The sequence below is a fragment of the Cibotium barometz genome, chromosome 13 (genome assembly GCF_041138505.1).
Source record: "Cibotium barometz isolate CiBa-2024 chromosome 13, ASM4113850v1, whole genome shotgun sequence".
Classification (NCBI taxonomy): Eukaryota; Viridiplantae; Streptophyta; class Polypodiopsida; order Cyatheales; family Cibotiaceae; genus Cibotium; species Cibotium barometz.
The window spans coordinates 48,196,720-48,220,436 of NC_141058.1; the positions used below are offsets into that span (position 1 = coordinate 48,196,720).

General features: G+C 45.0%; 1 protein-coding gene across 2 annotated transcripts in view; it reads left to right on the forward strand.

Annotated features, from left to right (window-relative positions):
* Positions 1 to 23,717, forward strand: part of LOC147632767 (WD-40 repeat-containing protein MSI4-like) — a 49,420-nt gene that overhangs the window by 7,506 nt on the left and 18,197 nt on the right. For both annotated transcript variants that reach the window (XM_086807621.1, XM_086807622.1), the window contains exons 3-12: positions 6,039 to 6,102; positions 16,003 to 16,089; positions 16,217 to 16,279; positions 16,498 to 16,563; positions 16,919 to 16,993; positions 17,108 to 17,183; positions 17,715 to 17,919; positions 18,174 to 18,255; positions 18,482 to 18,555; positions 18,643 to 18,754. In XM_086807621.1, coding sequence (XP_086663747.1) covers positions 6,039 to 6,102; positions 16,003 to 16,089; positions 16,217 to 16,279; positions 16,498 to 16,563; positions 16,919 to 16,993; positions 17,108 to 17,183; positions 17,715 to 17,919; positions 18,174 to 18,255; positions 18,482 to 18,555; positions 18,643 to 18,754 — 904 coding nt within the window. The remainder of the gene's footprint in view (positions 1 to 6,038; positions 6,103 to 16,002; positions 16,090 to 16,216; positions 16,280 to 16,497; positions 16,564 to 16,918; positions 16,994 to 17,107; positions 17,184 to 17,714; positions 17,920 to 18,173; positions 18,256 to 18,481; positions 18,556 to 18,642; positions 18,755 to 23,717) is intronic.

Below are 23,717 nucleotides of genomic sequence, written 5' to 3' on the forward strand. Positions count from 1 at the left end.
GAAGAATCATCTTGTCTCCGGTTGCTACAAGTTCTATGCGGGAGAACCCTTGGGAAGTGCTGGGCATGTTCCAAAGGTTGATTTTCAATCACTAGATGGTTGATCTCATTGAAGTTAAGCTACTTTTGCAGAAATCGGGGTTGTTGGGCAATCTTAGTGAAGGGTGCTGGGCACCATATTGCTAACTTGTAGGTGGGCCACTTGTAGGCAAGTATCGTGTTTGTAAGTTGTTTTCATATTCAATCATTTTGGAAGAAACAGTGGTGTATGGCTGGGCCAATCCACTCGTTTACTAAATGTCCCAAGTAGAAAATGAAAAGTATAAAGTGAAAAACAACTAGCTATAACATGTGGCCAAAGAGGAACTAGTGGCTTGATACAATTGCCAGAAAAAGGTATATCTGATAAAAGTGTGGAATTGAAAAAATGGTAGGCTATTGGAAGCTGCTGAGATAGGCTCATCCCATAATGTCTTGCATAGGTCGATCCAGCATAGGCAAGCTGAAGCGCCAAGGTCGATGTTGTGCCAATATCGCATGTATCCTCTGATAATGTCTCGGTTGGGGCTGCGGTGAAACCGGCCTTTAGAAAACTGACGGGCGGTGAAACAAACACTCGCACACAAAACACTCCATCACACATGGGAACCTGGAAAAGGAAACAAACAGGGCGAGCTAGAGTGCTCCTGCAAATAGTACAAGGACATTGATTGGTCCCAAAACGCAGTGGCGCCCTTTGCGGTATTTCTTTACTTGATCAAAATTTGAGTACAAAGTACAACTTGTAGAATCCTCCACCAATAGGATCTCTTATAGTTTCACCCAGGACTTCCAAATAATAACTCTCGTTATTATAGCAAAGCATTCCATAGAGAAGGCACACTTGTACAACACCTCCCTGCTTGAAAAGGTCTTCTCCATCTTTACCATGGAGCTCTCAAACCCTTTCCCAAACAACAGTAGGGCTGTACCAAACCATATGTCCTTTCTTACAGTCACAGCTTGCATGTAACCTTGAGAAAACTACAACCTGTTCACATGAATCCAGAGACATGCTTTCCACATGAAACCAAAGACCTGTATCCGATAAACCAAAGACCTGTTTTCCTTAAACCACAGGCGTGTCTCCTCGTTACTGAAGCCCTGTTTCCTCTCGGAAAAACCAATGTCCTGTTTCCATGAGAAAAATCCACATGCACCATCCAATCACGCTGCCAAAAACCCAGGGTTGTTTTCCATAGCACCAGGTGAGAGAAAATAGAGAACCTGTAAGCAAATCCCTGAGCACATATAAGTTCGACACGAAGAGAAATCACACCATCTCTCCCATGAACATTGTCCCGTGCATCTATAGCTTGTTCTCCTGTTCAAAGTCTCTCGTACTTCCATGGTACACAAAAGAGAGAACACACCGGGCTCTTATGATGAAAGAGAGAGGTTATACAGTGGTCGGATGTCTCTGTCCAGCAGCGCCTCCCCTTGGTTTCTCCTGCAATCTGCCTGACTGGCGCTACACCTGCTTGATGCCTGCTTGGTTGCCCGTTGCTGCCCGCTTGGTCGCCGAGAGTCTCCCGCCTGGCTGTAGCCATACGCACAGCGGCGCCCCTTTGCTGGCTGTAGTCCATACGCAGCAGCAGTGCCCCTTTTGCTGGCTGTAGCCCATACGCAGCAGCAGCCTGGTCTTCCACACGTGCAGCCGCCTGGCTGCTCGCAGCCCGCCTGAACTTCCACACGTGCAGCCCAACTAACAAGTCTGCAACCCTGTGCCACATGCCAGCGTGATCGCCCAAGAGGATGCGCTATACGCCATGCGCCACACGACTCCTCGTGACGACCTGTTGCTCCTTCAGCTCCGCCACCCTTTGCTTTATAAAGAGGCGATTTCGCTTTTCTAAAAAACGCCAAAAGCAACATAGCAAAAACGCATTCTTCAAAAATAATGTTTAAGTCATCAAAAGTTTTAAAAACCTTATAAACTTAAAAATCCGTTTGTCCCTTTCTTTAAAACCTTTTGTCCCCTTCACACTTGGGCTGGCCACATACATGAGTTTCCTTTTCACATCCAATTGATGCCTGTTCACACTGTACATCTCATGCCCGTGCCCACCTGCATGTTGTCCAAAGGGAAAAACACAGGGTCGTAACACACGGCCCAGCGGGTCGTGGATGCCGTGCTCTACATAGCTCTCCAGCCTTGTCCAGGGTGACTCCTCGAAGTGGTTGTGTGGGCCCGGTCGACTCGTGGTCAATGGTGCGTGGGGGCGCTGTTGCTTTGAAGAAGTTGGTAAGGGTGCGTTGGCTTGTGTCTCGAACATGCCCCCTCAGTCTGGAGCGTAGGATGTGGTCTCGGTGTTTGCGTAGCTCGAGGAGAAAAAGCCCAAGTCAACGCTGGTCTGAGTAGTCCATCACTCTAGACCATGGCCCAAATCCATCTCCGAAGAGGCAATGAAAGTGCCCCTGGATCTCGTAGTACACTGGGCATCGACATATGTAGTGCTCCTCAGTCTCTGGGTCCAGTTGACAGAGCTGGCAAATCCGATCTTCAGGGGCAAGGGAGAGAGCTCCATATTGATCGGTCTTTATTCTCAGCTGATGTGAAAACGTGGGGATCTGGCCAATAGCACATCTGACTCCATGAGAGGTGTGAATGTCCATGTACCTCGGGCGGACAACAAAACCTTAGGGGATAAGTGGAGAAGATGCTCTCGGTAGAAAGCCATCTTTGTCCCTAGTGGCTCGATCGGTGTGATCCATGTGCGTGCTATGTGTAGTTGAATGATATCCATCCCGATGATCTTCTTGAGCTCACTTCGGCTCAACTCTAGGAAGGGGGAGTCCAAGCTGTATTGTAAAGGTGGAAGGCGATCCACATGCATACCATGTAGTTGTAACCATGTGCTAGTCTGGGCATACCAGCACTCCGTGTCGCCCTGTGATGCAAGTTGTCTGGAGGACTCTGGCGTGAGTCTAGAGTATCTGGGCCTGGAGAGGCTCCATAGCCTATGTATGAAAGTGACCGTTTGGAAGAGGGCCTCGACTACGATCGGTGGGGCTCCCATCTTTGCCCGGACTATCTCATGTGGTATTGATGAGAGAGTGTAATGTCTTCAGAAGGCCAAAGTGACCTATGAGACCAAAATAATTACATCAAGTCCATGTGATACAATGCTTGAGTACATAAAACATGGAAATGCTAGGAACTAAAAATGGAAAGCTAAAGCTGGTACTAGAAGAGAGAGAGAGAGAGAGAGAGAGAGAGAGAGAGAGAGAGAGAGTTATATTAACGTCTACAAAAGGCCAAAATGACGTATGAGACCAAAAGGATTACATCATGTCCATGGAATACATCATCATGGGTACCAAAATGAAAGAAAATGACAAAGCCAGAATGCTGAAGCTGAGACGCTAGGGCTGATCCATGTACAAAGAGCGTAAGTGTAAACCGGCCTTGGTCTTCAAACAAAACCAAAGGGCGGTGCAAAAACAAACTTGCACACAAAACACTGCAACACCTTTGAGGACCAAGAAAAGGAAAACAAACAGGGGGAGCTAGAGTGCTCTTGCAAACAGTACACGGACACCGATTGGCCCCAAAACGCAGTGGCGCCCCTTGCGGTATTTCTTTAATTGATTATAAGAGAGCTTTGATTACAATAACGCTGGAAACTCAGCCGTCACAGTAGAACTCTTGAAGCGTGCAAAGACCCTGCATCATGGCTTCTTGTCCACTCAGCATCCACAAACAAATCCAGCCATTGTTCACATCAAAAGACTCTTTCACATGAGTCCTATATACAGAAGCTCTCCCATGATCAGGGTTGCCACGACCATCCATAGCCTCTCACCCTATGAACAACATCACATCCTGACACATCCAATGCTTCTGCATCACAACACAGACTCCCAAACTGTTTTCCAAAAGAGAACTTGCATCACAGCACAACATACCATACAGTCGACACACCTGTACCAACCCTCTTTGCCTTCCAAGGGTACAATCCATCTCGGTCATGGATTCTCGAACCCCTGTCCAATCAGCAACAAGGCTGTACCAAACATGTGTCCATTCCTATACCCACTGCCTGCAAGTGACCTATCTCTTGGAGAAACCCAAAAACATGTTTCCACATGAAACAAAGACCTTTTTCAGCAAACATTGGGTGACCTGTTTCCACATTAGACATCTGGTCTGGCCCAGCATGAAACCCATGTCGTGTTTCCACTCGAAAACATTCTCGGCACATACTCAAATGTAGTGCCAACACAACACACAAACAAAAGAGGGAGCTCTTACTGAATATGTCTAGTTGTATTTCTGCCCCACAAATATGTTACATAGGTATGCCCAAAACTGCAGGTCCCTCTGTTCCTTCCAAGCAAGAAGAAAGCAATCTGCTCCATGATGCACCCATGAGAGCTTGCGTTGCTCCCATGCCAAGAAACATCACCAGGCCCCATGTACAGAGTGTACTTGCAGCCAAGCAAAACAGCCCATAAACAGTCTCAGAACATCCCTGTTGCAAGGAGGACCAACACACTTGTGCACCTCTGTCCAGCAGCCAACTGGTCTTCTCCCTCCAAAAAGCAAAGAGAGAGAGGAAGGTTCAGCGCTTGTGTTTTCTGTAGCACAGCAGCCGATCAGCCAACCTTCTCTCTCCAAAAAAGTAAGCCTGGTCTGCGCCTGTGTTCTCTGTAGCACAGCAGCCAGAGAAGCACAGCCCATGCACTCCCCCAAAAAAAAGCAAGAGTAGCGCTGCCCGCCAGCAGTCCTTCCAGAAAAGCATGAGAGAGAGAGAGAGAGAGAGCCAAGGTGCATGTGCAGTCCCACTGTTTTTCCACCTGTAGAGAGGCGCATTCAGCCATCTGCTTTTTCACCAACAGAGAGGTGCATCCAGCCATCTGCTTTTTCACCAAAAAGAAAGGTGCATCCAGCCATCTTCTTTCTGCAGTCCAGCCAGCTGGCGTGTAAGATAATAGCATATGGCCACGTTATCTTTCATAAAGGGTATCATAATGTTTTTAAAGGTTTTTAAAATCTTTTGTCCCCTCCCCCCACATGGGGTTGTGAAAAAAAAAACCTTTTTAAAACCTTGAGTCCTTTTTGACTTCCAAACCGATGCCATTCACACTGTCCACCATGTCCCCGTGCACACCTGCATACTGTCCAGAGAAAAACACAGGGTTGTGACAGTAAGTCTCGCATATTATCCTAAGAGATCCTGCATGGGGCACCACAGCATGGCACTCAGAGTGGTAAAGCTGAGCCGGCGTGAGGAAGTCTTGTGATGGTGTAAGATGATGGCGTTGATCCTCCTATGGTGGCGCAGGCGTGGCGGGGGCCTCGGGGGGTAATTTTTGGCGTGTTTTTAGGACTTGCTACCAGACTACCCCACAATCATGTGAGCTAGCTGTCGCTTGGCCAGCTTGGTTGGATGACCGTACATTTAATGGTCTTCCAAAATACACGTGGTTGTGCCTCTTTCTGCTGCCACATTTTTGCCGCGTCAGATTTCCCTCATGTTTGCCACTTTTTTTCATGATGATTTCCATCTTCTTGGAGCAATTCTTAGTTCCACCTTATTTAGCTGCTATGTGCTTCCGGTTCTTGATTGGCACAAATCAGGTTTTGTCTTCAAAAATGCCTATTGAGAACAATGAAGTCTCTTCCTCGAATGCCTTCTTTGCAGAAAAACTACTCAGAGCCGGTCTTTTTTGTGGGTCCTTAGTAGGCAATGGTTATAAATGGCCGACTGTGCACTTATGCACAAGGTGCCAAGAAATCAGTTGATCGTGTAAGTATATGGTGATAAGGCTGTGTACTTTTGCACAAGGCGCCAAGAAATAAGTTGATTGTGTTACTTTAAGTATATGGTGATAAGGCTGGGTACACATCTCTCTGCCTGTCAGTGGGGTCCATCTTGGCTGCTGTCAACTCCAACCCTCTGCCCATGGGATGAGTGGGGAGGTATCTATAACCTGCCTAAGACATAGTTATGCAGGTGAATTCTAACTTGTTGAGAACTCTTGAACATGTTGTAGATGGGGCTCGCAATTGGAACAAGCAACATACAAAAATCGTCAACGCTTGTACTTATCTGAACAGGTATATGTTGTATTTAGGCTTGTATTATTAACAAGTGCAAATGAATTATCTGTTGTACAGTTTTTATTTAGATATTAGCCAAAAGTGTTTTTAAAGCATTGGTAAATTTGCTTGTTTAGTCTTGTTTGCATTTTTCATTACAAGGCTTTACATAGCTTGAAGTGAACTATGATGATGTGTGTTTGAGACAACAAAGCTTGTGAAACGTGTGCGAGTGGACCCATGCAAAGATTCCTTGCTTTGTCATGTTCCATCACATGCTTCTTGAACCACCAATTTGAATCAAATGCATTGTTTATCCATGGAAACCAAAGGCAATGTGATTGTTGCATAAGATCCAAGAAGACAAGTTGTAGGCAGCAGGTTTTGATCCTTGAGCAAAAGATCCTCCAAAGCATATTGGGAAGTTTGATCCAACATTGTTGACGGCTATCCCGGAAACAATGCCAGCCCTGTCAACAAGATAAGCAGGAGGGGATGCCATGTGGAGGAGTAGGGCTGAATACCCAATGCGCGAGCAGCCATATGGTCAATGGGAACAGGAGTTTGAGGCATCGGGCTTGTGAACCAAATTGTGTGCAAGTGTGCACCAATCATGGGCAACTATGGTCAGCTTATGGCAAGTTGTGTGGCCACAGAGGGAGCCCATGTAGGCCAAGCAGGAAATACACAACAATCAAAGCTTTTATATCTAGTATTATGCATGTTTTCCACCAATCACGGGCTGTAGGCTAAATTGACCACCAGACTAGTGCTTCATTCCCTATTTAACAGGTGATTGGGTAAATCATAGTCGTGCAAGTACCTTGAAGGAGAAGCATCCACACATGCAAGAGCTGTCCAAAAACTTGAATAGAAGCATAGAATTAGCGTTTCCAGCAGCATCCAAGTCTCCAAAGGCATCTGTCTAAGGAAGGTTTAGTAGCCCAGTGTGCAAGCTCAATGACAAATACAAACGCAACCCTAACAAGGTTCAAGCACTGAGGGAATTCAACAATACAAGCAAATACTCTGCTTGTTGGTGGGGGCTCTTAGGTGGGTAATTGGGACCTTATCAAGTGCCCTCTCTCTCTATCTCCTTCTCTCCTCTTTTCACTCAATCTTTCCAATTAAGTTTAACACATGCCTTAATCATCATCAAAAGCTATTTAACTTTCATAAGGCAGTGTAAGAAAAGTTTTTCTTTGTTTTGGATTGTTTATAGGAACATGTGTTTAAACTTAATTAGAGAAAGATTAAGTGAAGAAAGGAGATCGAGAGAGATGATATGCAGTAGGGTCCCTATCACCCACTTTAAGCGTCCCCGGTGACTAGTGGTGTATTTGCTTCTATTGCTGAATCATGCAAAGTACAAATTATTACCACTATTTTACTGATTTGTCAAAGTGCTTGAAACTTGCGATGGTTGTATTTTGCTGTTTTGGGCCGACTTTTTTTGCGCTTGCACACTGGGCTGCTGAACGTTGCTTGGGTTGTGGATGCTTCAACCTCTTGACCATATGGTTGCGTGGACATTTGGTATTCAGCCTTACACGTGTTTTGAGTATTCTAGACACAGACTTGACTAAGTTTGATGCCCGACGCTTGGTCTAATAAGTGCCTTGGACAGTTGTACAATGAATAATTCAAGTGGGTTGCATAAATATGCAGGTGGATTTTGTGCAACAGGTGGATTTAGTGCGTGATTTCTTAGTCGCACCCTTAACAAGTGTAGACGCCGTCTTAGGGATGAGGTGGTTTCTTTTGTCCCAGCCTATAGTTAATTGGAACAATCGTATGTTGGTCATTTCAAAGAATGTTCTCAATCCATTAATCATCATTGGTGAATTTGGTACACGATAGGTATTTCTTGTATGCATGTGACACGGAAAGTTCAAGCTAGGGTTTTGTGTGCTAAGTTTTGTCCTCCATTGCAGTCATTGTTGTTTAGTAGTCTTGGAAGTGCGGCTTTAATTGCTCGTTTTTTGATAAACCTATCATTAACCATGTGAATCAGTTTTCTTAGGATATATTGAAGTCTGTAACACCGAAAAGAGCACGAAGAAAATATAAGAAGAAGACCACCAGACAAGCGACATAGGGATGTTCATATTTTGGATACTCCTAGACAGCTTCATCATCCACCAAATGGGACTAGATTCGTTTTTCAATGGGTACTAGAGCCAGTGGGATTGTTGCCAACAATTCATTCAAGATGAAGACTAGTCTCAGGTCAAGAAGGCAACAATTTTCAATCCTAGAGAAGTAGTCCCACCAAGTCATGATGAGAAGTTTTATGGTTGACCTGAAAATTGTGCCAACCCCATCATCAAGTTGAGTGGGAGATGATGCCACGTGTGCTTGTTGCACTAGGGTGCCGCATCGGTATGCCTAGACAACAATTCAATGTCAATCACCAGGACCCTTTGGATGAGCACTCTTATAGCTGATTTGAATGCCCAAAACAAGAGAAATTGAACAAATGAATGGATTGTATTCATTGCCTTCAAGAGTAGGGAAAACTCCTTATATACAAAAAGCCCATAGGCATTACAATCCCCTCACGTGGGATAACTAACGCACACCTCAAACTTTTACATGTGCCTACTGCGGGCAACCTACCCATGTATAGGTGCCTCGAGTGTTCAGAGTTCATGGTCTCGGTGAACAAGCATAAAAAACAAGTACATAGCTTCCATTCATGTGTATGACCACCGATCTACAACAAATCCAATACAAAAGACAACCATTATCAACCACGAATATATGAGAAGGTGGAGTCATGCTGCCATCTTCTCCTTACTGCACCAAATCGGGTCTAACCCTCTGCCCCCTTGGCTCCTAATCTATTACAACACGCCACACGTGGCTCCAACTCCTCATACATAGATGTTTGACTTAAAGTAAAAGCCCATCCACATACACATCAATACCATCAAGAGCATGAGCAGTAGACAGCTTGGACTAAGGATTTATGGATTCATGGAATTTATCCTCGAAGTATGGAGTTGGCTTTATGTGCCTATATTCAATACTCTTTCCATATGGATATTGTGGATTATAAATCAAGCTTATAGGCAAGCTATATGGCAATATATCTCGAGATATCTTATGGATATGGTGAGGAGATATTTCTTTTGGTTGCATGACGAACTTGGCAAAGAAAAGCTAAGTATACTTTGAGTTTTGCAAAGTTGGTGCTTTTGATATCCACTAACCCTTGTATGAGAATAGTGTGTTGTCGTGTAACTACGTGGCCCTCCTAGCTCTATTTCACATGATGGAATCTATGCCCAAACACCAGACACCAGACAGGTGGAAGAAGACACGGGGACAAGGACCATAAGATTTGTTCAAGAAAAAGCATCAATCTTGGTCAAAAAGCAAGAAAAAGCAAAAAGTCAAATTGGGTTTTCGCAAGCCAAGAGCATCATTGGCAAGAGGAGACTGAGCCGAATGAAAAGCTAGCCGCTTTTTCAAAAAGGAGCTCCAGGGCCAAAAAGCAAGGCCCTGAAGCTAGAAAAGCATAAATCAAGAACTTTGGCAAAGATGAGCAATATTTTATTATTATTAAAATACAAAAGCAAAAAGACCAAAAGCAAAGTAACAGGGAAAAGAATCAAAAGCCTCACTTTTTGGCAAAAAGCAAAGCTTCCCCAAGTATAAAAGAATCATGAGTCTCTTGAAAGTTCAAGAAGGTGGGTGAGAGTATCATTGTTGAAGTATTGGTGAGCATCATCAACAACCTTATCATCTTGAGCGTGGAGGTGAAGAGATTCATCAACCTCGACATCTTTTAGCGTTGCTGCTCTCTGTACAGTTCTTCCGCCTCCGGAATCTCTGCCGCCTGGCTGTACCTAGGGCTGGGCCGCCTCTGTCTACTGCCCAGTGCTGCCAGACAGTGCTGTCAACAACCAACACAACCTCTTGAAACGCCAACTGCTGCTGCCTACACCCAGTTGCCTGTACACCTGCGCCGCCATCACCTTCTTACAGCTGTCTACACCTGTGTACTGCCTGCAGCCAGAGCCGCTTGCTGGTGTACAACCTGAACGTGGCTGGGCGCCTCCGACAGAAGCTGCTGCTGCTACCTACTGTGTGCCCACTGCCAGCCGCCTAGAGCCACTTGCGTAGCCACTTGGCCGCTCCCTGTACCAGCTGCTGCTGAGTGCTGCTGCCTAAACCTTTTGAATCACTGCCTACCATCTGGCCCTCACCACTACTTGAGGCAATATCTTTATCATCTTTTGGCAAGCATTGACTTTCTGTGGAGCCTTGTTGTGGATTCTCTCGTTCTCTTTGGGTAACAAGCTCTACAGTTGTACACAAGAAACTTTTGTCATTTGCTCATATTACCAGTGTTCCTTGTACTTGATCTTTGGACTTGGATTGGAAATAGAACTTGGACTTGGAATTTGGACTTGGAACTTGGACTTGGGACTTGAACTTGGACATGGATCTTGGACTTAGACTTGGATTTGGACTTAGACTTAGACTTGGACATTGGACTTGGATCTAGACTTGGATATTGGATTTGGATATTGGATCTAGTACTAGCCCGGTGAGAGATTCTTGTGGGTCATCCTCGTGGTGTGCTCGGCATTAGAGATCTTGTGCCTTGACATTGACATTGATTTGGATATCATCGGTATATCTGTTTGTTTTGTATTCATTGATTGTATTGATCCTGGCCAGCGTGCCCGTGGATTGTTCGTGAATAAATTCTTGAAGGGGGGCGGGGCTTGTTCTCGGCTCAGTGTGGTGTATTGTGCAAGACCCTTATTCCCTTCTCTCTCTCTATCATTATCTTTTGGATACGTGGTTGAATCTGTCAAAACACGCCCCGCTAGGCTTGCATGTTGTTCGCCTTGAGATGGTTTTAGGGAAACATTGTTTATCGCTCCCCTTGTTGGAATGGAGTATGTTTTTGGCTCCCTTTATTTGGGATATATTGGATTTATAGAAGCTCATGGATATCTCATGGATCGAGGATTTTCCTATGGATTTCTATTGGCGGCGGTGGAAATGCCTGTAAAACTATTGGTGATAGAAATGTCTATAAACTTTATGGAGCACCATGATATCCATGCTTGTGACTCATTCTTATCTTATTTTATACACTTGAGCCCACCACTTTTTCCAGGTCTGTGGTCAAAATAGCACCAGAGAGTGTATGTGGTAAAGTGAACTTGAGTCCACTCTCCTCCAAGGTGTGTGGTCAGTGTACCAACTTGGAGTGCACGTGGTAGAGTGAACTTGAGCCTACCACTCCTCCAAAGTATATAAGTAGCGATACGGAGTGCACGTGGTAAAGTGCACATCATGTCTCGTTTGGCAGGGGACTTTTGTCTACGCCAAGGGTCATGTGGTCTAGCATCTCGTTGGCAGGGGACTGTGCCTACGCTAACTGTGGATGGACTCACTCATGGAAGGGTGGTAACCCTGGTGAGTGTTATGTGAACTCATGGACAGGTGGTAACCCTAGTGAGTCAAGACGTGAACTTATGGAAGGGTGGTAACTTTGGTGAGTGAAGTTGCGTGGAAGGGGAAACCTTGATGAGCATGTTTGGCTTCATGAAAGGATAGTTGCCCTGGTGAACTAGTTGTACTCTTGTGCAGGGCGAAGGTACATGTGAAGAGATGGACATGTGGAGCATGTTAGGCTTGGGCATGCATATGGATCATAGGGGTGGTACCCTTATGGACTCTAATGGCATTGCAAGATGTTTTGTGGCTATGTATTCAGTTTACTTTCTTTTTCCACGTACTCATAGCTACTTATGGATTTATGGGCATTTGGGACACAGTTGGCTCTTGTGCTTGTGTTTGACTCTTGATATAGCCGGTGGAATTGGCCAAAGTTTGTTTCTCAATACGGTTGGCTCTTGTGCTTGTATTTGATTTCGGATCCTGGATCTAGACTTATCGCTTCAATGCTCGGATTATGAATATATTGGATTTTGGACTTGAGCTCAACTCTTCCTTTGCAGTAAGAGATGCATATCCAACAGGGAGTGTAACTGGTAGAGTCTCCCACTTCGTGGAAGTTGGGATACGATTATCGATCTATGGAGACTTGCCTAGTCCGGCCCATTTATTTGGGACATGATTATCTCTTTTCTATGGCTGTGGTTGGATACTACAGATTGGCAATGGATCTACTACATTTGAGGAGAATGGTGGCGGTAACAGACTTATACAGTTGTGGACAACTGCTTGTAAGGCGGAGGGGATGTCACCATTTGGTCCCTTTACCAGCTATGATCAGTGTTTTGGGGAAAGCCCACACACAGAACGGAACCAAGGTGAGAACAAGGATTTTACACAGAAGAAGGGTTTAAGTTGAAGGATTCATTGGCATGGATTGGCCTGAAAGATGGTCACAAAGAAAGAGTGTCGTGGGATTTTAATCATTTCTGTGACTTATAAGGTTTATGAGTCAATGTGTTCAGACATCATTAAAGTTTGGCTGGACATCTTATTGCTCGGGCGTGGATTCATGGACATGCGGGATAGTTTGTGGCCCACAAAAACTATAAAAGCTAGGCGTCCAATGCCCATTTGTGAGGGATATTTTTAATAGCCTAGACACTAAAGAGGCCTACTTTGGTCATTTATAGAGTGCTTGGGTAAACAAAGCACAAACTTGGATATTTTAAGCAAGCAAAAGCCACTTTTGACAGAAAAGGAAAAGGTTATGTCATGTTTTTAAGCTGGCCCACTCCATCTAAAAAGAGTATGGCTGAATCGTTAAAAAAAGACATGGAGGGGGCTGCTTGTGGCGGAGGTGGCACACAAGCATACAGGCCGGCAGCAGCCGTTTCTCTCTCTTCTGCGCTTGCTGTACAGGAGCTGTTTTCTCTCCCCCTTCTTCTGCCTTTGAGCTGGCCGACTGCAGCTGGCTCTCTCCCACCACCGCTCGACTGGTCGCCTGCAGAAACTGGCTGTAGGACCCTCGCAAGGGACTGAATGTACAGCAGTGAATCGTACAGGGGCCGTACAGCGGCCATCTCTTCTCTCTCCCACTTTGTTGCTACAGAAGCTGTCCGTATAGCAACAGTGCAAGTTTCTCTCTTCTGGCCACAGTGAACTGGCTGTACAGTTGCAAGTCTTCTTCCTTGTTGGCTGCTCTATAAACTGGTTGTACAGCAGTGTTTTGTTTCCCTCTGAATAGTGGGCTGTTTTGGAGCAGAGTAGAAGACTGTTTGGGACTGTTGTGTGGATTGACTTGGCCTGGCTTTTGTGAAGAGGGCTTTGTCAGAGTCTCTTGTATGCTATGTGGAAAGCTGCCCAATATATTTGTGGAAATTCCGATGCTGATTGCACCCTCACTTGGGATTGTTTGCGAAGCTTCTATGTAATAAAAGAAGTAGAAGCTGCCCAGTATTTATGTGGAAAATCCAGTGCTGACTGCCCTCACCTTGGATTGTTTGTAAAGCTTCTACGTAATAAAAGAAGTACCTACGGGGGGCGGGCGTTCTGGCTCAGCGAGCTGTCTCTTTATATACTGTGGCTTCCTGCTGTATTTGAAGTGCTTCTCTTTTAAATCCAGTGCTGACTGCCCTCACCTTGGATTGTTTGTAAAGCTTCTACGTAATAAAAGAAGTACCTACGGGGGGCGGGCGTTCCGGCTCAGCGAGCTGTCTCTTTATATACTGTGGCTTCCTACTGTTTTTGAAGTGCTTCTCTTTTAGTCTGGGTGTCCATATCGCTTACAGTCACAGAGGTGTCAGTGTCGTTTGTCATTCCACATTTATGCAACCCACTTGAATTATTCGTTGTACAAATGTCCAGGATGCTTATTAGGTCAAGACTCAGGCACCAAACATATTCAAGGGCGTACCTGGATTACTCAAAAGAGGTGTAAGGTGGAATACTCAATGTCCGGGCAGCCATATGGTCAAAGGGCTAAAGAGGTCGAGGCATTGGGCAAGGCTGAACCAAGTGTGGACAAGTCATGGACAATATTAAGTAGTTTGGGCAGCAAGGTGCACACATTTGATGCCCATAGTTGGGTTGTGGGCTGGCTGAGTGCTCATGCATGAGACCTTCGCCAGATCATGGAGTCCGTAGACTAGCGCAGATTTGGCCAGTTCTTGTTAGAGACACAGCGCCACAGCGAGACACTGCTACGGACTCATACCACAGGGAGAGGTGGGCGATAGCTTCTGCTCACTGATTTCTTCCAGAGATCTATCCCAGTGCCTACCTTGACACAGGAGGGGGTTTACACTTCAGCCACTGCGGACCTCCGAGCCAGACGGAGACCGAGAGCACTAGGCTACCAGACTCCCAGGCTACATCAGAGGGAGATCACAGAGATACGGGCTCGACATTAGCACCATATCCAGGAGCGGCTCGCTCACTTACACTCACACCCGGAGATCATGCTCTGAGGGATTTTTGCCTCGCCATCGCCTATGTATCACATATTACACCCCCATTATGGTACTGGTTGGAGCTAGACAGATCTGCATTGCATTCTTGTATACCCTATGCATATAGGTTACATATTGAGCCTCTAGCAATAGTGTTCCATCCATCCCACCCCCCCACTAGCTCAGTACTTTCATAGTTTATTTCATATTCATTTTGTCCTTTTTTTTTTTGGACATCCAGAGGACATCGAGAGTTGTACATTGATTTGTCTCATAGGTCGAGTTCGGCCTCTAGTAGACGTTAATACAGCTTTCTCTCTCTCTCTCTAGTCTTTGTTTTCTTTTGTACTATGATGAGATTACATGGACACTGTTGTATCACTTTTGGTCTCATAGACCCATTGGGTCTTTTGAAGACGTTTTATATATACCTTTCTTTCTTTCTTCTTTCTCCTTCCTTCTCCCTTCTCTTCAGTTACTTTCTTCCAATTAAGTTTTAATGCATGCATCAATCATCATTAACTTTCTTTCTTTCTTCTTTCTCCTTCCTTCTCCCTTCTCTTGAGTTACTCTCTTCCAATTAAGTTTAAATGCATGCATTAATCACCATTAATACTACCACAACATGCACTATGTTGCGGAAGTACTAATGAGGATTAATGCATGCGTTTAAACTTAATTGGCAGAGAGTAATTGAAGAGAGAGAGAGAGAGAGAGAGAGAGAGAGAGAGAGAGAGAGAGAGAGAGAGCACATTGCTTGACCTCTTTTATTTGTTATGATCCTTGTTGCCGTTAGATGGTTCATTTCTTCCACTTTGTGAATTATTTTTAAAGCTTTGGAAGAATTTCCAAAACCGTACTTTCCCATCTATCTAGGAATCTTTGCCATGCCAACTTTTTGAAGGAGGTCAGCTTGCATGACTTTGGCTATGACAGACGAATGTACTGATGAATACCATTTCTAACTAGCTTGCCTCTTCATGTCAATGGGCTGTATTAGCTTGACTGTTGAGGATTATGGTTGATCCACAAGTAGCAGGTTTATGATTTAACACTGGTTTTTTATGTCAACAAAACTTGCTCGGTTAAGAGTCTCAATTCATCTCAGAGTGTTCCACTCTTTATTATGGAGTTCAAAATCATAAAAAAGCTGTAAATTGCTCTACAATCTGTAGAGTATCGCCATATGTGAAAGAGAGAGAGCTTTCTGGCTTCATGGTCCAACCTTGCTATAGCTTGCATATTAGGAGAAGAACAACACCCCTTTAGGACTCCCATTGCAAGCACTGAATTGAAGGGTTTATAGATGGATGAATGCTTTTGTTGATCTTAGCCACTTGTGCTTTGAATATGTGAGACCTAAAAGTTTTTGCATCCTCGTTTTCTAATATAAGACATCAACAAGCAAACAGTGCTTCCCTTCATCTTTAACTTGAGTCTTTGTGATTCTTTTGAGATGCTTGTTGCTGATGCAGGGGTTCCTTATCTTGCATGTGAACTTATGGGGTCTTGACTTATCACTTGCTTTTAAAAACTGCTGCAGACTGATGGAACCGTGCCTAATACCTTGGTGATAGCGAATTGTGAAGTAGTGAAGCCAAGAGTTGCAGCTGCTGAACATATCTCGCAAGTATGAAAGACGTTCTCTTGGTTTCTTGGCATTGCCAGTTCTGTTTGCTTAAAGCAATTCAATGTGTAATTTTTTCTTGAAAATTTGTTGCTCTGGATTCCAATGATTGTTCAATGCTATGCAACAGTTCAATGAGGAAGCTAGGTCGCCTTTTGTGAAGAAACACAAGACAATCATTCATCCAGGAGAGGTAAGATAATTTGTACTGTGCTAACAATGTTATCTGATTGCATACGGTTTTCACGGCAGCTATTTGATTGATCTGGCTGCGGACCTTGAGATGACATTTTTGAAACTGTACTTATGAGCTTATCCATCATGTGTATGATGAACTGACGCATTCTGTTGGAATTAACATTCGATGGGTATTCAGTGTGCTGTTGCTCAAGTTTATACTTGCCTTATCAGGTTAATAGGATCAGAGAATTGCCACAGAAGAGACAAATTGTTGCAACTCATACAGATGGCCCTGAGGTATCAACTTTTTTTGGTGTGTGTGTGATGCCACTTGGTGATAGCATGATGGCCTTGTTTGACATAGGAACTTGGATGGTTGTATTTGTAGAAACATGCATGGTGTTTGTGACCAACTTATTACTGACATAAAATACTTTCAAATTTGTTTATGTGGCTTGAGTATCTGGAGGAAGTAGTCCCTTTCATTACCAGTGCCCCAGTAGTATGAAAGACTGTGTCCCATAAGTAGTCCCTTTCATTACCAGTGGTCCAGTAGTATGAAAGGCCCTGTCCCATAAGAAGTCAATTGCCAACCGGATTATCATAATCTTAATTCTTTGAGTCCTTACGTCATGCAGTGTCTACTATGCAGGTGTATGTCTGGAATGTGGATACTCAGCCAAACTGCCAAGTAGTTGTGGGTGCAAGCGTTTCAAAACCCGATCTGGTCTGTTCTAGAGTAGAAATGCAACTTGTTTTTCTCTTGCTGGAGTGCTACTTCTGGTGCTATCTGACCACCAAATAGTAGAATGTTCGTCTAACTTTGTTGAACTTCGTGTAGACATTGACTGGACATACAGACAACTCAGAGTTTGCTCTCGCTTTGAGTTCAGCTGCACCTCATGTTCTCTCAGGAGGTCTGTAATTTTCTTGTTGGACTGTGTGTGTGTGTGTGTGTGTGTGTGTGTGTGTGTGTGTGTGTATCAGATGTCACATGGTTGTAACTTTGGTCTCATAGGTCACTTTGGCCTTTTGAAGACGTTAATATAACATTTCATTTCATTTCTTTCTTTCTTTCTCCTAGTAGTAGAGCTCCATCCCCTGCACACCCAGATTCAGCTTTTTTATTCAGTACTTTTTCATTTTGTTGGGATGACAGAGGATACCTCATACAAGTACTCCGATTTGTCTCATAGGCCGAGTTCGGTCTTTTGGAAGACGTTAATAAAATCTTTCTTTCTTTCTTTCTCTCTCTCTCTCTCTCTCTCTCTCTCTCTCTCTCTCTCTTCTCACTGTAAAGGACTCTTCTATGTGTCTGTATGTGTGCCCTTCATGGTAAAGATGGATGCCCTCTGATGTTGGAGGCACATGTTTTGAACACATCCTCTTGATGGGTACACATGGATTGGATTCAGACTAAATTTGGAATGAAAATTTCTGGTCTATAGGCAAGGACATGTGTGTAATACTTTGGAGCATAGAAGACTTTACTACGTCAGCAAAGGATCCTTCACCTTCCAAGCCTGTAACACCCACAGGTGGCAAACAGAGAGGTAGTCAGTCCTCTTTGGCGAATTCCACAAGGGTTGCACCGCGAGGAATTTTCAAAGGACACTCGGAAACTGTGGAGGATGTCCAATTCCATCCATCCAGGTAGGACCTTCTTCAAATTGTGGAGTTAATTGCGGAATCTCACACACATTTAAAACTAGTGTAAGGGGCTCCTTGTTTTTGGAGAGTTTTGCTGTTTATGTAGAAATAGGCACTGCCCACTCTACGGGTGTAGGCTGGGTGGGATTTGAATTCAGGTTCCTACCCTGGATGATGAAACCCCTCACCACCAGGCAACCAGCCCGTGGGCAGTTCAAGGGGAACTTTAATGCCTAATAATGGACCTTTTCCTCCAGTGATCAAGAATTTTGCAGTGTCGGAGATGATTCTTGCCTGATCCTGTGGGATGCTCGAGCTGGACATGAGCCAGCACTGAAGGTGGAAGGATGGCTAGTCTTTTTGATAGCTCAAATAAAGATTAACCATGAAATGAGACATGCTCTCTCTCTCTCTCTCTCTCTCACGCGCACGTGTGGTGCATGGTTTCAAGAGAAAACGTCTGTTCTGGTTACTGTTACTGTTAGGAATGTAAAAGTATTGGGCCAAAATTCTCTGTTATTTTATGCTTATGCACCACTCCCCCCTCCCCTTTGCAACATGTTAGGTTGAAAAAGCCCATGATGCAGATCTTCATTGTGTTGATTGGAATTCACTTGAAGACAATTTGCTTCTAACTGGGTATGTTTCCATAGAATCACAAGCTCAATAACATTTGCTGCTTTGCCATGATCAAGAGTGACTTTTGGAAGTTGGTTTTGAGCACAGGTCTGCTGATAATTCCGTAAGGATGTTTGACCGCCGAAAGCTCTCTGTAAATGGCCAAGGTACCCCAGTACACAAATTCCAGGGGCATTCGTCGGCAGTGCTTTGTGTACAGGTAGATTTGTTTGACTTGGAGCATTTTTTTTGTTTTTGAATATTAGCGCGGTTTTTCAATAGATGGTCAGAAAACATGTCCAGAGCTTGGTTTATAATGTGTGGATGGCCAAAGTGGTACGACTGTCTGTAAAAGGTTGAGGACGTCCAGAGCATCCTCTGCAGCCATCATAAAAAAAGTCGAATATGAAAGTGAAATGTGAGATAAAGTGAGCATGTGAATGTCACAGTCCTTGATGGCCAAAGTGGCTTATCAGACCAAAGTGGTACAGAATGTATACTGTGTAATTTTGTAAAAAATGGAAGACACTCATAGCATCCTCTGGAGCTATCATAACAAAAGTTGAATATGAAATTGAAATGTGAGGTGGAGAGAGAGAGAGAGAGAGAGAGAGAGAGAGAGAGAGAGAGAGAGAGAGCGCCATACAGGTGTATGGGATGTTGTCCTTGCAAAAGACCCTACAGGTGTATGGGACAAAAGGTGTGTACAATGTGTCCATGGAATCTCATCATGGAAAAAAAAGACAATATAACAAACACTAATCCCTAGGTAAATGTAGGTATGTATGGATCATCATTTTCATCCTCATCATTGTGGATACAAAGTGGGCGTAGAGGATATGGGGGTGTGAGTGTGGAGAGGTAGCTGTCCATTGATGTGTGGTAGGCGTCCGTAAAGGATGTCCAGCATCGGTGAGCGGGTGAGGAGGGCCCCTAGATCTGCAGGGCCAAGGAGAAGCTGGGATGAGGTAGCAGCTGTAGATTCTTGATGGCAGGCGAGGATCTCATCAATCTGGGGCTAGTGAACCTGGGGTGCTCGAGGTCCAGGAGGGTGAGGCCGTTTGGCTCTCCGAAGTGCGGTGGTGTGAGGTAGGCCAACTCCAGTCGAGGGGTGAGATGGTGGGCCCCTTGTCGTCTCGCTACTGTTGTGGCCTCTTCTTGTGGGCGAAAAAAATTGGTGATGGTAGACTGAGATGGGTACCAGGGCCGAGGGTCTTTGAATAGTAACTTTTTGTGTTGTTGGATCTCCAATAGGAAGAGTCCGAGACAATGCTGCTCTGTATACTCCATAACCTGAGATAATGGCCCAAACCCCTCTTTGAATAGGCAGTGGAATCTTCCCTTGATCTTATAATACATTGGGCACTGACAAATATAATGCTCCTCAGACTTTACTCCTCCATGGCACAATTTACAAAATCTGCTCTCTAGGGATCCCTCTGTGGCTCTGCCAACCTCAATGTCGAGCCTGTGGGATGAGAACTTGTGCTGACCAAGTGCTATCCTCATAGCATGTGACATGAAAACATCTAGTTACCATTGCCTCCGTATGAATCCATCTTCTTCTGTAAGCCTTAGAAAATGGTCGTTGTAGTACTACATCTTGGGTGGTAGGGGCTCTCCTGGGTTAATCCATGTATCTCCAACATGTAACTGTAACAAGTCATCAAATTACCCGGTTCTTGTCCACATGTGTGAGCTTGGTGTAGGGGGAGTTCGGGTCATACTGAAATGGGGGTAGTCGGCTCATACGTGGTTTGTGTGATGAATTTCACCATGTGAGGATAGAAGCATACCAAGATGGATGCACCCCTCTCTCTACTATCGTTTGAGAAGATTTAGTGCTAGGTATGGTAACCGTGATGAATCCATCGCTAGTATCCTCTGTATGTACTTGATAGTCTTGAATAAGGCCTCTACCACCATAGGTGCTGCAGCAAACTCTGCTCGAATGATATGGTGAGGGATAGATGGTTTGCTGCGTATCAATCTGGATAGCATCAAAATCTGTGGACGCTCTATGCGTTGCCAATTTGCTGCTGATAAGCTTGGTGCCAATAATGGGGATGCATACATCATCGCTGGAGTCACTAGTGTGCAGCCTTTTGGCCTGAGCTCTTGGAAGTGTCTAGTGGCACTGTCTCTCTAGGAGGGCAAGTGCAGTGTATCCCCTGGTCAATTTGTCTTGGGCTGCTTGTCTCATGGAGAAGCGTCTGCCGGAGCTCGTGAAAGTGACCCCCAAGCATAGTTACAAAAAAACCCGTTTCTAACTTTTGAAACCTTGAAACCTCGAAACAGTTTCAACCCCTCTGCAGTTGGCCCATTAGCGCCTCCTCCCGTGCCGCCCTGCCCATTCTGGCAGGAGCTCCGGCTGTGCGCGCCGTCGTGCTCTATCAACCACAGCTTGCGATACGCACAATGTGCTAGTTATTGTGCTCGCTGTGCCGCGACCTTGTGCCGTTGTCCCAAGTAGTGTACTGCGTGTCCTACCGTCTGTTCGCACACCGCGCACTTGTGCCTCCGCCCGTGCCTTTTCTTGCCCGAGCTTCGCCCGCCCGTGCCACCCTGCTCTGTCCACCGCCACCCACGCTTGCACACATCTCACAAGTCCCTGTGCTAGTTGCGCCGTGACCTTGCGGCATCATCGCAACCCTGGACCAGGGTTGTTAGAGGCGTCAGAGGCGTTTGGTACGAGGAGGGTATGGTACGCACCTCGAAAGACTCGTATTTTTTAGAGACGTTAGAGGCGTTTGTTGTATTATTTATATATATTGTGGTATATATATGTGTGTGTGTGTGTGTGTGCATTATGCGTGTGTGTGTGTATATATATATATATATATATATGTGTGTGTGTGTGTGTGTGTGTGTGTGTGTGTGTGTGTATGTATGTATGTATGTGTGTGTGTGTGTGTGTGTGTGTGTGTGTGGTGATAGAGAGAGAGAGAGAGAGAGAGAGAGAGAGAGAAATGAAATGAAATGATATATTAGAGGCCATAATGGCCTATGAGACCAAAACTGAGAGTACATCTGAAGTTGGTGTCTCATCAAAGAGAACAACTAAATGAGACTAAAAAGTACAATAAACTGATTGTCAGAACTGTATGACTCCGAGATGATACTGAGTAGAAAATACTGGAAAATACTGAAAAATGTATGTGTGAGTGTCACCATTTGGCCACCCGAATGGTTCACTCTTGCTTTCACACTAGGTACATATTGGATTGGTGTCCATGGCTTATGGAATGTGCCTATGCATGTGATTGACACGTGTCATGGTGTATAGTTGGATATGATATTCCGCTGGGACTTGACGTAATCATGCCCGGAATATCTGGAGGACTTGGCTTTCCGCTGGGACTTGTGCCTTTGTGTACATGCCCGGAAACGCCTGGAGGATTGGGGTCTAGTATCGCATATACTTGCCTGGAAACGCCTGGTCTTATATGGTTTCATGAACGGAAATTGCTCATGCCAATGCTGCATTGCATAGCATCTTTATGTGCTTGCCTGCAAATGATATTGCATGCTGTTTTCATGCTTGCATGACCTATGTGTAGTTCCAGGCTAGGGGATGCCTGCCTGTGAACCGTGCGTGTGAAACTGTCTGCTGACATGGGTAAGTGGCATGTGAACAGGTGGTAAGTATTACCCAATCTAGGCTCAAATAGCCCTTAGCGGTTGACTAGCAATCACCCTTCCACTTGTAGTCCAAATAAATAACAAAATTAACTGGAGCTAGAATGCCCCAAAAATGAAATGAAGTCGACATCTGTTGGCCCCAAACATTGGCGCCCCTTTCGGTATTTCTTTATTCAAATTCAATGAGATGTAAAACTGAGTACAACAAAGCTAGCTAGGAGAATAAACCTGTATGTCCAATTTGGCAGCCCTCAAGACCTCTTAGCACATAGGATTCACACACAGATCTGTGCTCCATAAGAGCAACACACTGTGCTTTCCTCTGATCAACCAAGACAATTCAGTAGGGCAGCCTTGAGCACACATCTGGCATATTCCATGTACATGGTTCCACAACTCAGTTCAAATATACAATGTACATCCACTGTCCAGTCTCTGTTTCCACCCTTTCAAACTGCCATACCCCTCCTCTCACAAGGGGCCAGATGACACAACTCTGCAGAGCAGACATAAGCCAGTGGAAAGAAAGAAACATGGACAAGTTCAGAGCTTACCAATTCAATGCGTGGTTCTGCACCCGTGGGACTGATCGTACCAGTCTGTACTTGACAAAGACCGTTTGTACTTTCCTCCCTGCAACCATCTGATTGATGCACCAACTATGCTCTGATAAAGCACCGCCTGCAGCTGGAGATGCGCTGCCTACTACTATTCAGGACTGAACAGAACTGTGCCTGCCTGTACCTGTCCGTACAGGTCAGCAGTATCCCACTGTATCAGTCCGTATAGTCTCTGCGCCTGCAGTTGTTGCCTGTATGATGCACCTCCGCCTGTACCAGCTGTACGGGTCTGCACCGTACCCGACTATACCAGCTGGACAGAGTTTTTTCCTTGTCGCATGTACCTGCCCGTACAGGTCTGCAGCCGCATGTACCGTACAGGTCAGCATCTGCACAGCAGTCGCCTGCTGTCTGTTCTTGCCAGCGCCGCCTGAACCTGTACCTGCAGTCGTATAGCAGCCACGTGGACTGTACAGCCAGGGTATGTACGGCCCATTTAGCAACCAGTCCACTCACGTTTCCCTTCTCAATGCCTGTAGCTTGCACGCTTCCCCAAAAGCAAGAGAGAGAGAGAGATGAGAGCGGCGTGTACCAAAAGTGGAGCCCTATTCTCTTCCCTAAAATTTAGTTTGACCTCTTGAGATTGGCTCCTTACTTTTTGTTAAAATTTGAGGACAGAGAGGAAATATGACCATCAACACCAATTAGATGGAATGAACAAGTCGAGAGTTGAATTTGCCCTACCACTACACAAGCATGGAAAAGAGGTAATTTCAGCACATATACATTAATGCTTCAATTTTGCAGACTTTTATGCGATGGAATAGCTTTTAAAGGCTTATGGGAGAACCAACTTACCTTGTGAGAGTGAGTATTCACCTCCAATGTGGGTAAAGTCCATGATTGCGTGATCATTTGCACGGAAAATGATTCAATACATCAACACACTACTTTGTGAATTTTTTTATCTCTCTATTGTAA